The sequence below is a fragment of the Embiotoca jacksoni genome, unplaced genomic scaffold (assembly GCF_022577435.1).
Source record: "Embiotoca jacksoni isolate LCO1_2020_lvr unplaced genomic scaffold, fEmbJac1.0.p SCAF_28, whole genome shotgun sequence".
NCBI lineage: Eukaryota > Metazoa > Chordata > Actinopteri > Embiotocidae > Embiotoca > Embiotoca jacksoni.
In genome coordinates, this window is record NW_027185379.1 from 4,805,128 (window position 1) to 4,822,496 (window position 17,369).

The window sequence follows — 17,369 nt, forward strand, 5'->3', positions numbered from 1 at the left end:
GTGAACACAGCCTTCTAGTGTCAAACACTTAAATGAAGTCACAAAGAAATGCAAGGAGTGTGTAAGCATCATGGGAAATGAAGCAGCAGTACCTGTGTAGCCCAAAGAGTTGTCATCCTCACGCTCGGAGGTAGGAGCTGGTGTTGCCCCTTCGCTGGCAGCATCCTGAGCGACTCCCGTCTCTGTCAACAATAACACCACAGGGACTGAGAAACTAGAAGCATTCAGCCTGCTTTCCACACCTATGGTCCAAACCTCCTGCCCTCTGCATCCTTGACACAGGAAGACAGCAAACACGCTGAGAAGCGCCGGGGTCCATCCTCGTGAACTCCGGCGGAGGAGTCCAAACACCCACATCACAGTAAACAACCAAACAATCCGATGTATGTGCCTTGGACGAGTCAAAGGATAGTTTTGGAAGTGTCAAGCAGTCAATGGGTATAGATCCATCAAATTGGTGTGTTGATGCAATCTTCAGTTTTTCTCTGGGCTCAGCAGGAGGTCGCTCTGCTGTCCTGTGTTGGGCTTGAATACGATTGTGTGGGAGTAAAGCAGAGTCATCTCGACCATATCAATAGCGATAAGTAGCTGCACCCCTAAAAGAGCACATGGGCAGGACAGAGGAGGGAGGGCCGGGTCACCCACTCTGCATGATTGACAGCGCCACTCTGTATGCACACACACACACTGGACACACAGTCCTGATGCAAATACAATGATGCCCCATTAATTGCTAATCAGTTCCTTTTGATTCGGGATCGTCTTTGTGCTTGTGTCTTCTTTGGAGTGACAGGTTGAGTGTGTGCGACAGGCGGTGTGAGGGCGGGGCAGTTGGCGGGGGAGGAGAGAAAAAGAAAGGCCAAGAGGGCCGGGGTGTATATCGCTTATAGGGGAGACAGGAGGCCAACTGTGTCCTTATGATGACTCTTGGTGAAATAAATCAGACTCAGCCATGCCCATTCTCTTTGTATGTCACTGACAGGGGGTTAATTTGGGCCGGGCGGCTGGGGTGGGGAGAAGAGGAATCTTAATCATCCAGCCCCTTTAGCTGAGTGAGTTGCAGTCTGTCGGAAGTATCTGTTTCCTCAATGAGATCTGGCATCACTTCAGATAAATAGCGGACGGGTAGACAGAATCGTTCATTGGAGAGTACTTTAGATCAGCAGAGTGTGAAGCAGAAGGTGACCCATCATTTAATCTGCCCCTCCCACCAATAGAAAATTGACAGTAAGATCTATCCAGACATTTAGTGTAGACCTGAAATCACATTTTACAACAGCACTGAACACATGAATAAATGTAAACACAAAGAAGACATTGGAAATGCAGCGATCATGCCGCCTGACTGTGCCTGTAGTGTTGCAATTAATGTGACAGGAAAAGGGCTTCACGCTGAGCCAAACTTATTATCTGACACAGCAGCATTTGACTGACCACACTACAGGACAGCAGAGGCTCTGAGTCGCACAGAAAACCCCCATGTTGGTTACTCAGAATCATGCACATGAATGACGTGTGGTGATACACAGGACACATGAGATGATCATGTGCCTGACATGAAGCAACAAAGACATCAACAGCAGACCTGATGTTCTGTCTGACACTCATAGCATGACACCAGCCCGACACACATGTTCAGTATGTAGTGATTTCACTTGTTTCCAACCAACCAGCTGTAACCGACAGTGACGTCACTCATTTGTTTTTTCATGGCCGTTATGAAGCCTGAAGTTCAGATATTGGCCGGCGGCAGTTTGCTAGTTCGGAGGAGTTTGGAGTCAGAAGTGACCATATTTGGGCGAGCTGGGGAGGAGCGAGTTGTGGATCTGACTCGATCTGATTTCACCCCCCGACGCTACTATGTCCCTCCCACAGATAGCCGCAAACTGACTTCACCACGGGCCTGTCAATCAAACAGACACTCCCCCAAAAACACGGTTTTTTTTTTTTAGGCTTATTTTCTAATTAATTATGGAATTATTTTCAGATTGACCGACAGAAAACTAACAGGACTTCAGCTAACAACATCAAAATAACTAGTGAAAAAAATGTATTGACTTTGAATTTTATGAGACTAGTTGAATGGGAGTCTATGGAGGCGGAGGCTTTTTGGAGCCAACCTCTAGCAGCCCTCGGTGGTATTGCAGTTTAAGGCACTTCTGCTCCTGCATCATTTTTCAGACCCGGAAGCTATGTCCACTTCTATATACAGTCTATGGTTTATTCAGACAAAAAAAAGCATTTTGGCACTGACAGCAATCATAGGCTGGAACAAGTACCTAAATACAAATATTTTTTTTATTCCTGCAAACAGTGTACATACTACCACTAACAACCATGTACAACAAATACTCCTGTGTTAAGATAATAGTCTAATACACTGACTGACTGAACATAGCCCACTTAAAAAAAAACTACAACAGCAATATGATGCAGAAATATGTAAGGCTATAAATTGAGCATGAAAGTTTCTTGACACTGGAAATGAATAATAATAACCTGAACTTGCCACTATTCTGACAATATATTCTGACATATTTGTGTTGCTTCCACCTTTTGTGAGATTTTTTTTTTTGTATCTACTCCAATGAGTGTTTAAATGATTTTTGTTTTTATCTTGAGTGGAAGCAGAATTTTCGCAAACCTTGAAGAAACCATTAATCATATGAAACATTAGACATTTCCAGAATCTTTAGACAATGACAACTTATTACCTATTATCTATTCCAGAGCTTTCAACCACATCCCTTTTTTCATCTGTGGATGACATTTGGTCAGTTTTCATGGAGGCAGCCTTCATCTACTGTGATGACTCATAAAAAATATAGTAAATGGCCTTTGAGTTATGATCATTTTGTCAACGCATTAATAAATTGTTGAGTCCTCATCAAAACTAATATTTTATTAAAACAAATATTACTATGAAGTTAAAATTCCTGACAAAAAGGATTTGATCTGTTGTGCCCTCAAGCTTTGTCTGCTGTGTGACCTTTATGTCTTCATGTGGAGTCTTCCTCTGTCTGATTCTCTGGGTGGTCCACAGTCAGAGGTCCAATTAGAGACCACTTCAGAGTTCATTAACAGGTGGCGTACCCAGCTGCCCGTGGGACATCAGGATAGAACCAGGACTTCAATGTTCCCTTACTATTCTCTTTTAGCCTTCACACTGCAGCCAACACCAGATCCCCTGCTGGCTAATTAATGTGGCACATGTGCAGATAACTGACTACTTACCGAAAAATACAAAGGCAGGCCTGCCCCGCCTTGCCCCCCTTCCTTAATATTCCTACGGTCCCCAGACTCCAGGTCGTGGCCCCCCGAGTCCTCCCAAAACATTAGAGCGTGCCCTTTTTTCTCTGTCATGGACTGATTCACAGGGCGCCATGCAGGCTTTTGGCTCTGTTTTCATTCTGTTTTCATAAATCATGAGGTCGACTCTAACCCATATTAGACTTGAATGTTTGTTTGCAAAACTGCGGTTATGTGGACCCAAACAGCACCTTAACCCCCCTACGACCTGACATGACAAAAACCTAATGTCCAACTCATTTCCCTTGTCGTTAAAGTTGTTGAGTTTGACAAATGCTGGGAGCTCTTAATAGATGAGAATAAAGAAGCCGGGGAGGGTAGCTGTTGTCTCATTGTTATGTTGTCAAGTATTGGCAGCAGCTCTCCGGCCCTAGCAGCCTGTGGAAGTGATGGATGGGCTAAAATGATGAGTTTGGGGAGTTTGGACTCTGGGGCTTGTTAACAGGACTGACTGATGATTTGCTGTAGGACAAGTTCCTTCACAAAGGCGCATCAGAGAGGCAGCATCTTTCCGAAAAAGATCCCAAGCAGTTTCAATTATTAAATTGGTTTCTTGGAAAATGTTCCCCGCTAACATGTTTACTTTTTGTCTGATGACAGAAAGAAAATATGAACAAGAATGGTAATTATGAGGCACAGCCAACATGATGTAATTCCTCTTATTTGTCGCTTTTATCCTCAAAGCTGAACATTCAAATGAGGTCTTTGTTCCTGAGAATCAAACGCACATCACCATCTTAGGAGCATCTTCATGTTTTTAGCTGGATTCAATAGTCTTCACCATTTTTAAAGACAGACAAAGGAAGGAAAAAGTGCTAAAAGGCTCTTTCAAAAAGCCTCTTTCAGCAGAAGCTAGTCTGTCTGCTACACCTGTCTCCTCAGCGACATTACACTCATTTCCATTTTGATTACACTTTTCTTGTTTTCTGCATGACTAATTGAGTTTTAATCAGGCCTTGAGATAGTACACCGTGAACACAAATTGCTAGAGACCAAAAAAAGTACAAAGTCAAAGTGGAGAAGATGTTTATGTCTGAAACTCTTAAAATAAATAAATCTTGAGCCTTTAGAGCTGCACTCGCCTTTCAGATTGAAATAATCTGTATGTGAGTATGTAAAATGTGTTTCTGTCTGTAAAAAACAACAACAACTCAATTATCAATAAGTAATGCTAGCATATGGAGGCATCTTCTGACTAGTTGTTGTTGTGATAAGAAGAAAGACCAGTGGCGGAAAGTTATTACACACCATAACTGTATTGATGTCGCTCTCATGTCAATCGCATGTATTTTAAGTAAGTAGCCCGGGTTAGCAGACAGTTAGCTTCACACAAAGGCAGCAATATCTGCCTACTATTGCTCTCTAATTTAACAGTGATTTTCAGAACTCCACCGATAGCCGAGAGGTAGTGCATAATTTACAGTCAAGTGACAAATTGTCATTTTTACACAATGGTTTTCGTAGAGATGAAACAAATGAGATATAAGGAGGGCGCCACACTAGAGGATAATTGGGCCGATTTTGGGTCCGATTCACCCCTCCTGACAATTGCTGATGCGATTCAGATCCAAATGGTCCTGTGGTGGAGGGGTTTATGGTCATAATCCTAATATTACCGACCGACAAGACTTCTCTATTTTGAATCATAAAAATGTTTTTGATATTTAGGACCTGGAAATCTCGAGTGTGAAAGGAACAACGAGGGAATACTGAGCAGAGACCTGAAAAAGCCAATGAGAGCAAGCTGACAGGGAAGCACAGAGCATGGTGTTATTAATATGGAACAACATCTCTGTGTCAGTGGAAGGTCAGAGAATGTATAAAAAATGACTACATTTCCAATGAGCACAGGTTTCACTCTCCTCTCCACCCATGTACAAGCATATTCATTTGTAAATTTAAGAGGTGCTGGTAGGCAGATTATATTACCTTTGTAAAAAGCCAGACTATTTCCCCATCATTTTGTTGAGCTAAAACAACATGCCTGCAAACCTTAAAGACATCGAAATTTGATCAGTTTTCTCATCTAACAAAAGTAAGTGTATTTCACAAAAATGGCAAACTACTGTTTAAAGGCAATAAAAAGCTAGATTCACAGTTTAAAAAGCCAAGTCACAAATCACAAGCTTGTACAACAGCTGTCGTGAGAAATGAAAGCAAATGACTTCCACTCATACACACTTGGCATGAGCTCTGCAGACCGAATGGCTCTCAGCATTCATCATGTATGAAACTACCGCCATAAACATTGTAAAGTACATTAATAGCTAATTAATAATACCTTAAACTCCAAACATGAAATCACTGCTTGGCCAGAGTTGTGTACTTTTTTATGAATCCCACAAGAAGGAAAAAATTTACATGATGATTTATATCTTTACTGTATATATAATTCTGGTCACACTGCCAAGCTCTGCGCACACACAGGCTATAAAAAAAAAGAAGTCATTTTTATGTTTGCATGATAGTTTCCTATACCCTCATCTATTACTGTACAATTTATGAGCCAGTTAAAACATAAAGACTGGCCTATTAGTACGTCATAAGTACGTTGTATAAGTATGACGTCCATACTGGACAATTCTAGACTCATTTTATGTGTTTTTCCGTAATTCATGTGTGTTTTACTGAACAGAATCATGAAAAGATGATAAAGAAAGGGAGGATTTGATTATGTCCAAGACCCACTTTTAAATTATCACACTGCTATTACATTTTCAACAGCTAGTCAAAATGCTGGCCATGATGACAGCAACAAACTGCTATAACTAGGATTATATTAGGCCCCGTGGGTGAACTTCGATGAAAAGCAAATGTTCAGCGAATGTTAACATCAACTTAGTTTGCAGATATTTTCCACAAAGCCCTCTGATGTTTTTAACAGTCACAGCTTCGTTGCTCCAGCTGGAGGAAACATCAGAGCAATGACAAACAGATAACTATTTGGATTTGACATGCCAGATTGTGAGTGAATGGATGCACACAGGCTAATGCTGTTGACAGCTACACTGCAGTTGTGTGTATTGTATCTTGTCACACGCTCGGTCTCGTTGGTTACAAAACCAACAGTAAATACATGTACGTCAATCCTCAGAGCTGGAATGTGACTCATATCTGAATGCCTGATTCGGTTGATTGTTGTTAGTGCAAAATGTCAAAGAAGAAATATCTGCTAATTCCTTTACTGACTGACTTGCTTGGAGGGCATCAGCAGCCAACCACAAAAAGAAAAACAGAGACAGCTCCAGGACAAATAGTAGTGATTGGCTTGAAGGGTGTTAAATATTACATGGTCATTTGACTGAACTGTGCATTCTCCGAGTGCCAAGCAGAGTCACAGAGAGTTAGTTGTTCTGCCACAGCTGCTTTCAGGGCAGGTTTATCCCTGGTAAGCATGTTAAATTGAAGGAAGGAGCTTTGTGAAACACTTTCTCTGGATATCTTATTTCCACACCTTTACATTACGTAACTCCTCTCTTGAAACTTTGCATCTAAGGTTTGTTCAACAACACGAAAGTCAAATCAGTTCAAAGCCGATGAGGAGTCTGAACTTGCTCTGAAATCCCGGCGGAGCTGAGGCAAGCATACACTCCAAGCTGCCAAAAGCCCAGGCGTCCATCTCTGTGACAGTGGAAGAGTTTTTCTAGCCAGAAAGAGACAAGACTGGAGGACAGAGAGCAGAGAGAGATGGAGTAAGAGGCTTCTTTTAGGTGAGAAAAATAAGATCTTTCAAGATTTGAAAGTGCTGTAAACCAAGGTGAACAGCGTCTGAATGCTTGTTATGTATTCGTCTGTTCTGCCGTCTGTAGTTGGAGGTCATGACTCCGAAGAGGCTCGTCAAAATCCACTGCACCACAGCCGACAGACGAGTGCCCTTCTTCTCACAGTAATATCTGCTTCTTGCAACTGCACTCTACTCGAACACCAGGAGATTTCTCTGCATGTGGGGGTGATTTGCGTGAGTAATGGCAGTTACAGCTTGTCATATATCTTTTAAACAATTAATCATCCTTTTTTCACCACCCTAAAGTAGTCTACAAAAACGACAGGAGATAAAAAGCAATCTATAAGAGAAACTTGAGGCTTATGTCTCCAGAAAATGAGTTCAGACGGTAGTGGAGCAGATAATTTAGACCTCATTTCAAGGCTGCGGCAAATTAATGGCAAGCTACAATGATGCTACCTTTCCCTGCACTTTGATTCGCTTAATCAGGCACACGTGCTCGAAAAACAAACACACACACACACACACACACACACACACACACACACACACACACACAAGGAGAGAAAGAGCCCTCAAACTCAATTCACATATGTTTTTGGTATAATCTCTGAAAAATTCCATCAATATGTTAATGTGAACAATTCTTTCCCCAAACCTAGAGACCAAAAAAGCAAGCCCTCTAATCTGTCATCCCTCCCAGCTACATTTTCTGGAGCTGCTCCGTTGACGAAGTCGAGGCTTTGCAGGCACAAGGAAAATTTCTGCAGTTTTCACGTTTCAATGAGATCTGGTTTCAATTAGAAGATGTGACCATAATGCTTGACATGTGACTCCATGACTTTGTTGTGTATCTAACATGTAACCATCCTGATTAGCATGTCAAATTGGTGACTAAAATTCAAAGACTTAAAGGTTGTTTATCATTCCCATTTCACCTGTGCCCTCCGTGCCTGGTAAATGCCCTCAGGCTGCTTGTGCCGTTAACGTGAGTCAAGGGGAATTCTGTAACTTTTTAATTAAAGATCCAAAGAGAAGAAAAGATCCACCGGTGATGTATAACCTTGTCAGCCTTTGATGTTATGACACCCGGCTTTCAGTTTACACTTAACACACCAATAATATCTCTTTCTTCTCTCAAGCTGTGTTATGGACAAAACAAATGAGCAAATGCATTTTGGTTTGACGATCTTTTGCTGAATTGCTCCACTGACATGCAATTATTTCTTCACATTACGCCTTTTCCTGACCTATACTTTAAAAAAAACAAAACAATAGACAATAGAGCAGCTGGTGGGAAAAATTATACTTGCAGTGTATATATTGGAATTTTTTTTTTTCCTCCAGGCTCTTTGTATGTATTTTTTGGAGAGGGCTCAAGTATCTCTATGTATATTTAACACATGTCCAACTTGTATGCGTGCAATATACAGCATAAAGCATTTGATGATTGAATAAAAGCAGGGGCAACCAAACTACTGGAAAAAATACACCAATGAAAACATTGATAGTTAAAAAAAGAAGCAAGACAATATGAGGTAGGAATTTTGTACATTGAAGCTATGTTTACATCACACAGGCTCTGCTCTAAATTTAATCCACATAGATGTGACTATTGTTATGACAGGCACTTTTATGCACCTAAATGAACTATACAGCCACACCAGCACCTTTGTGACACTACACTTTCTTACATGTACTTTGAGGTGCAAATCCTTTTGCACGTAGCGGTTTCGTAATAACTTCAAGGTAATGATTCTGTTCATTTTTCTGTGGCTGCACGTGTCACAGTTCAGTCAACATCTGATCTGAAGTCAAGCAAACTGAACAAACAGCAGGCACTATCTCGCTCTCCCAGCCACTCGCTGCCTCTGTCTACACAAACACTCTCATTCCACCACGGACTGGTGCTTGTCAGGGAGAAACATGTGTATGCTAATTTACTGGAGCACGCACTAACCATTCACAGTCCAATGACAGAGTGCCGATAAACCAATTTATGCTCTCAATATGTCTACTTGTGATTAGAAAAGATCAAAATGAGGCCCTGAGAAGATGTGTGGTGAGGATGCTGCAGGCATGCAGACAGTTTCTCAACACTCCTGAAACTAACAATCTCCGTGGACAGCCGGATCGATACTGCCGGCTTCAGTAGCAGAGGCTGTGTCAGGATCTCTCTGTTTTTGTTCACAGATTTGTAAAATAGTTGGTGATACCACAAGGGAACTGTAAAGATGATCCAAATGTGCAGGTTAACATGAAAAATCTCATTTTTGTTTGTTGTTGAAGTTCCATGAGTTTAGAGCTGGGAACACAAGCCTGTGGTATGGCTTTGATTTTGGTCTACGTTACACTGGATCAAGAAACCCAGGCACTTGTCAAGTGTGTTAAACAGTCTTGGACATTTGTGATGTCATTTTTAGTCCAGAAAACCCAGAGATTAGTGTTTCAAACAACCACTAAGTCACTAGAAAAGAATGTAGGAGACATCACTGGGAAGCCAGCTCAGATTAAACCCATTCGTGGTCCTGACTGTAGTTACAAAAAGGCCTTGGGCATTGTCAGAATAATCGTGTTGTGCCATAAGAAAGACAAATGATGTGTTAAAACGTATAGAGATGAAATTCATTAGGTTGTCAAATGAAACGGAGGCCAAGGATGAAGGAAATGTAGTGTCTCTCACCTAAGGCAAGTTTTGAGTAAGAATTCTTATGGATGAAGGCTGGATCAAGATTTATAACGTGTGAACTCACTGTCTGCCTTCTCTGACCCGTTAAGTCGTACATTTCCCAATGGAATCCAAAGAAACACTCGTAAAGCCATCAAGTAAAATTCTTTAAAAATGTCCAGAGGATTTCAGACAAAGATATCAACAAATCACGCCCCACAAGTAAGAAAATAACTAATATTGAGCAACATATGGCTGCTGACAATTTGACCTCAAATACACCTTTAAAAAATATCCTTCCATGAAATTCTTCAAACTGGCACCTCATTAAATCAAAGCTAGTCCCCACCTGATATCCTGCCACGGGGGTGTTCAGATGACGACATAATTATAGGCTGTAAAACAATTCATGATATTTTATTACGCATTCGGCATTAATCATTTCAGTACAAAATCCCGTCAGACGGATTTACGCAGTTAGATCTCAATGATATATTTCTCTAAACATATCTATTAACCTCTTCCTTTATATGTCTTTTAATATCATCATCATCATCAATATCGGGTAATATAACATCTGGCTTGTAAATGAAATGTGTCTAATGCAAGTGAATATATGGAAATGGTTGGATATCAGCTACAATTTATATGGAAATTACATCAAGACTGGCCTCATATGGAGTTTTGTTTGTTGTCTTGCTTCACCCTAAATATCACGGTCCCCAGAAAGACAGGGAAATTCAACATTGTCTTTGATGAACTTTAAGAAAAGCTAATAGTCATTGTTAAATATTCCCTGCAAGCGGCTTCTCAGACATTGTTTCTGATGGTTTTTCTCTGGCTATAAAGCTGCGGTGTCACATGACACATGGGAGTGCCGAGGCACCCTGGGGCCAGAGGCTGTGAGAAAGCACATCGTAAATCCAGAAAAGGCAAGAAATGCAACAAAGGACAAAGTGCAACTCTCCACACCTCCTGTCAAGGCACACAGCCCTCCCTTCTGTCACCCCTTCACCACACAAAATCAGCCAAATTTATTAGTGGCAGGTGACTTTCTGCATTGCAGATAGATTACAGTGATGTGCTACAGGCAGTGTATTACATTACCATCTGCTAGTGTTAAGCTACACATAAAAAAACCACGTTTTTATTCCAAAGAAAGAAACTAGGCTTTCTGTCCTTGAATGTTGAGAATGTAAAAGGTGGTTTCACACAATACAAAGCCTAATCTAACTGTCTGGGATTTTTTTTTTTTTTTTGCATGATTGCATGTAAATCATGAAAGACACCAACAACACTTTTGTTACATTCAAGAGGGCTACAGAGGGGGGAAGGACTCGCATGGTGTCAGACATCTGGTGGTAATATGTCCAATAGTGCCTTCATGTGGTTTGGGACTATTTCTGTTCTCTTTCACTTCCATCCAACTATATCCTAAGTCTGTAAAACATACAGCAAAGTTTTAATGTTACTCACTGTGAGAGGAACAGAAATTCAATGGCCGAATGATATAATGTATGCTAGTCATCATTAACCCCCCCCGAGGTCTTTTTGAAATAAAGAAACAAAAATACTATCCAGTATAAGAATACCGATCTTGTCTTGTTCCAGATTTCCAATTAGCAAAGTAATAAGAGAGGTTCATTTTCGTTTTTATGGTGTGGGGATCCTCTGCCAGTTTCATTAGTGCCAATTAGTGTCGCTGCCACAGCGGGACTCTCACTAACAGGTTGGGGGTGATTCTCTATTGTTACATTCTTCACACTGCACAAAAAGTCGGTAATATAATGCTATCTTGGCCTCACAGAGTCCAGCGATGATATTACACCAAGACATCAATATTTGATTTATCCAGTAATGTAGAATCATTAAAAATGCTGGAAGCATAAAAGCTAAATGCTTGATGGAGATGAAATAACTGCAGGTATATGAGATATTACTACATACGGTGATAATGAAGTTCAATACAACAACAGGGATTTAACCTACACTCAGCCTTGGATTCGGTTTTCCGTCTGTGATGCCGCTTGAGAAAAATCTCCTTTTTGTCTGTGTTGTGAAAACACATGGCTTGAATGTCTCCACATAGATGCAAAACACGAGCCCACAGTTACCCAGCGTCTGAGGAATGGTTTTCCATCATGACAGTGCTGATGCTGTGAGACAGAGCTGGGGATTGTTGCGAGGAAATGATGTGTGTGAATGCTGTGTCAGCGATGAAGGGATGCTGATGCACAGACCCTCTCCCGCCGCGGACGACCAACCACTTTCACAGCTGGATTGGGCTCACACTGGTGCGTGTCTGCCTCTCTGGCAGCCACACAGACAGCAGAAATGGAATAGTTATTTGGTGGGAGGAAATAAATTGTTGTCCATTCAGTGTTGCTTGAAGAGGTTCTACAAAAAAACAAAATCAGTCAAATGAAATGAAAATTTTTCTTTACGGCTAGATGCTAAGTTCTGATGCTAATGGGTTTTTAAAAGAAACTTGTGTGTAATTGCTGTATGTTAACATCTTAAACCCTATGTGAACACCAGCACCAAAGCCCATTACTGCCAGTGTAGCTCATAAACCTCCAAGTTGGTCAAAAAGGCAACCTAAATGTATTCGAGACAGGCATAACCAGAGAGTGACTTGAGAGTACATTTGTGCTGCTCACCGGAGGTGTGAGGCCTCTCCTATAATTACCACTTCATCAGTGAAGGGAAAACAGAGGCCACAGCACATTTTAGTCTGGGACGGAAAACAGTTTGTCCTGTCTTTGCTGTGGTTGCACAGTAGACTTTGCTGCTGTATTGGACAGACAGACTGCCTGTCTACTATATGTGTATTTATGTCTCAGTATGTATTGTAGAAAACCAAAGGTAAGGGTGTCTCATCAGCAAAAATGGTAATGAAAGAGTCGACACGTGATACTTTTAAAATTGAACTCATTCTGTCAAACGTGAATATTTGATGTGTTTGCAGAAATCTGCAGTCTCCGGTATTTCTCTTAAACAACAGCAGGAAGTGACCCCTTAATTAACTTTAAGATTACTTTTTGCACCACCAGGAGGGCAAACACATAGCGTCTGCCCTCATTTTAAAATCCGTTCCCCTTGATTCACCCCCATTTGAACTTTTTCCCTGTTTTCTTCATCGTTTTTCTCTTTTGTTTTCTATTTCTATGCACTGCAGACCTTAACGCTGTTGTTCTGGTGAGGGAGTAGTTATAACTATGTTCGTCCTCACCGTATATGGTATTAGCAGCCTTCCTATCAATTTCGAATGAAAAGCTTTACTAAGTAGGTATAACATCACGAAAGATTCACATTCTCCTGCACACATTTGGTTCCTTAAGAGTGGACAACCACCCAGAATTACCAGCATCACCAAACAGGAGGGTGTGGTGAAGAAAGCCCAGCAGAGGTGGTTCTTCTCAGAAAAAAGCCAGACCCAATCCACACACACACACACACGCACACCTGACAAGAGTGCAATATTGATTTTACACTGTGAAGTTCTGAATTACCATGAATTACTGATTTTGCAGAAGCAGCTACTGCCGCCTTTTATCTATTTATTGTACAGCTGCACTTCATTGCTGGCTGTCCCTGTCACATCTTGTTATTTTGTATCTGTTTTTTATACAGTATTGGTCTTGTTTTATATTATCTTTGCCACTGCTGCCGGTCTCTGGGAGTACCAGCCTGAATAACAAATAAAGTGTCAGGCCTGTGTGCATACCACAGTATACAGTAAATTCAACATATTATTTGTATCTTCTGTTCTTTACTTATTTAAACTTAGCTACATCTGCTCTGATTTGGTACCACATGAAGCAGCATATAAGACATTTAGAAGATAACGTATAAATAAAAAGTTATATTTCAATGTAAAATTGTTTGTGCAAAAGTTTTGTTTTAATAAAACATGACTTATCAGCTACCAAAACTTTTTAACTTCAAATTTTTAGGATGTACAATATCAGTGACACTCAATATTCAAACAGCTTTCTCACCTCAAGAACACCTCATTATGACCCTAACCAATTTGTAAGTCCTAACTTCTGTTAGGTCCATTATTCTTTTGATTAGCAGCCAATCTGGACAAATTAATAAATGAAACAGCTGCCGCCTACAAAACATCATATACACGATCCATAGTTTCAATTGTTTATGAATTTGCTCTAATTCTATTATGCAAATATGATCGCAATGTGATACAGTTTCTCAGTGTGGAAGCTGACATAGATGCCCAGAATGTCTACTCGGGGAATGGCATCAAAGTAATAGGTGTCAAGACAAAAGCTCAATACAAATGAGTGGAACCATGTTTTGTTTTTTTTCTCCCCATTTTATTTGACATTTCATATGTCTCATATCCAGATGTGGAAACCAGCGCTTTTGTGTGTGCAAACAATTGACTATAAAAGGCTGAAATGAAAGTGGCGTGGAAGAGGAGGAATAAAACATCAAGGAGTGGTACCATTTGATTTTTAACCTCTAAAGACCGGCCTCAGCACTTAATGACCTTTGACCCTGCATATCCTCAAAATCCCGGATCCCTGTGCTTTCAGTCTGGCCCACGCTTGTCGGAGCCTCATATTTATGGCCCACGTCTGATCACAGTGTCCACCTGTTTTTTCACTTCTCTCCTAAAAAAGTTTCAATTTTTGTCATAATTCAAAGCATACAAGGTTGTTTTACTCTTTTCAGTGAGAACAAAAAGACTGTGACTCTTGAATAAATAATGATGTATAAATAAATTAAACTTAATACTGTGACTGGTTGTGTAAGATTGTACAAAGGACAAAACAGTACCACAAACCGTGCGTGAAAGTGACACAAAATATCCCACCATCTAATCTGTTTTTCACATACTGAGCAAGTCAGCTACCTCGCATCGAAGGCCCTGCAGCATGTTAAATATATTCAGATATTACTGAGGTCTCTCCTGACCACATTCCCACCTCCTCCCTTTTCCTATCCCACCACACCACTAACTGATCTTCCACAGCCTTGCTCTTAACCTTCTGTGTGACATACGGTAATTGAGTCTGAGCTCATGGTTACTTAATTGAAAAATGTCTGTGCCTCCAAGAAGTGTGGACAGAGAAAGAAATAGGAAAGATGTTGTGAAACTTAGACTGTATAGAATGACATTAAAAATAAAAGAAAAAGGAAGGAGGAAATTGGCTTAAATTACAGTAGTCAGAAAGATCTGGACCTGATGCACCGGGATCCATCTTTAATATTATGCATTCCTTATAAACAGTGAGGCATCCACAATAATTGTTCTGCATGCTTGCAAGCATCTACTGGTTTGGCCCATGTTTCTGATGACTGTGAGTCTGTGGTTCAGACTGTCTAAACACTGTCTGGCCTCTGACCCAAACCACATGATTCAGTCCAGTTCTCATTAGCACTTATTCCTTCCCTCAAATTGTACCGGGTTCGCATGTCACTGTTGCCATCTATTGGATCCACAAGTTCATATCCGTGCATGTGTAAATAATTTACGCTAGACACAACTAAAACAGATATTCACAATGTATTTACAAAGCACACATTTTCTCATGTAGGCCAAAACCCACAGTTTGTATGCAAAAAAACCCTTTAAACTACACACTGCCAGATAGTTTGTCATGACAAGCACTGCTGTTTTCCTAAGACCTTCCACCAAAGTCCTTAGAAAATATGGCAATATATCAGTCAGTTCATTTACTTTTCCTGCAGAATAAACAAGAACTATTCCAAACTCATTACGTGGAAAACTTGTGGTAGATAAATACTACTTCTGAGAGGCAGCCAGTCATATTTCTGTAGATTCTGTTAGTATCCAGAGCAGACTAAATCAGCCATAAATCCTCTAATCTGCTTCATCCATCACAAGGATGAGACGATGTCAGAGGGGGGAACCAGAACCTCAGCAAACAGCACCGGGCTGGTGGTCCGTTCTGTGGGCCTGCGAGTATGGGCTGACCAAAGCTCATCTTCATGCATGAATACTGTAAATATACTGCACCAATTATGGATTACCATGTCATAAAAAAAAAAAAAAAAAAAAAGATCAGTGCATCTGCTGGAAGCAACACAGTCAACCCACTCCTCTTGTGGAGTTGTCCTCTTGACAAAACAAATTATTGTAAAAACTGTGGTGGAGGAGGAGGAGGAGGAGTAGGAAGAGGAAGAGGAAGAGGAAGAGGAGGAGCAGTAGGAGGAGGAAGAGGAGGAGCAGTAGGAGGGGGAAGAAGGGACGTAAAAAGTTACAAAGTTACAGACGTTGAGGAAAACACTTCACAAGAGGAAATATCTAAGCCATGTGGACACGAGGAGACAACTGGTCGCTAAAAATAGAAAAAGTGATGTTTTATTTATCGTGTTCGCACACGCACACAGATACACATACACACATCCAGTTTTATGGCTTTAGTCCTGCGTGGGGTTCATGTACTGGCCAGTGTGTGTGTGTGTGTGTGTGTGTGTGTGTGTGTGTGTCATATGTAGACACAGAAAAATAGAGATTGTGTGCCAACATGAACTATGAAAGTGCACATCTTGTGCCAGAGAGACAGGAACTCTGCATTGCACACTCTTGGAAGAGATTTAGTGTCAGGTAGCGTATAATAGCTGGTGACATTATCACTTATATCAGCAGGCTGCCCTCATGCATATCACTGTACTCTTTGTGTGCTGGCAAATTGAATTTTTGTGTGCAGTTTGCAGGATGACAGAGTCAGTATCTCAGAGATGAGTCAGATAAACCCATACACATTTTATGGGGAACATTTTCCCATTTTAGTGCTTATCACAGATAAAGGATTTTTTTTTTTCAACAGACTCGATAAGGTGACACGATTAGGCAACACTAACATGACACTGCCCTAAGAGAAAGGCTATGACAATTTTAAACCTACATATACCAGGATGCAAGGCAAATGAATATTGCGCAATATGTTAAACTGTCTTTGACTCCACTTTGATAAGAACTGGAGCAGCAGCTTCCAAAATAAATATGCTCCTATTAGAAGTTTTACACCCAGCAGTGTTGATGTTCCTAGTGACATCATGAAAAGAGTTACCAAGGCACCAAATACTGTGGGAACGTTAAAGCTGATAGATTTATAGGTTATTTTGGGGCAGCAGAAACAAGCTGTGGATGCATTATTAACAGCAAACTTGTGAGCTGTGTGTATTACCGAGCAGATTTTGAGCATCAGAACTCATTTGAATTGTTAAGTCAAATATTCACAGTCCTTTTAGTGACACAGAAACACAAGGAATATGTCAATGCAGTAACTAATGAGAAGTATATTCAGTGCTCAGAGCAATGGACATGAAAATAGATCCACCAAGAATACAATTACTCAAATAAACATACTGAAACACTTATATCACAGTGATGAGGTTACATTGACAGTAGGAGTAGTCCTAGAAACTTGGTCACTGTGGTGTCTTCTTGTCATACTTTAAAGTGACATTACTGCTGGGATCACCACTCATCCTATTAAATAGAGGATTCTTCACTCAAGAACAAATTAACTACTTCAACTTGCATTATTGATAAGTAGGCCAGGCCTTTTCAGAAAACTGAAATAACAGAGTAACTGCACATTGATGCTCATGAGTGTGAATCTCTCTCTCCAGGTTCACAGAGTGGTGCCAGTTGCAGTAATAAAGGATGGC

At 40.7% G+C, this 17,369-nt stretch overlaps 1 protein-coding gene across 4 annotated transcripts in view; it reads right to left on the minus strand.

The window, feature by feature from the left end:
• Positions 1 to 17,369, minus strand: part of robo1 (roundabout, axon guidance receptor, homolog 1 (Drosophila)) — a 212,346-nt gene that overhangs the window by 137,828 nt on the left and 57,149 nt on the right. For 2 of the 4 annotated variants that reach the window (XM_069161300.1, XM_069161294.1), the window contains exon 3: positions 93 to 182. The exons of the other annotated variants lie outside the window; for them this stretch is intronic. In XM_069161300.1, coding sequence (XP_069017401.1) covers positions 93 to 182 — 90 coding nt within the window. The remainder of the gene's footprint in view (positions 1 to 92; positions 183 to 17,369) is intronic. 4 annotated transcript variants of the gene reach the window in all.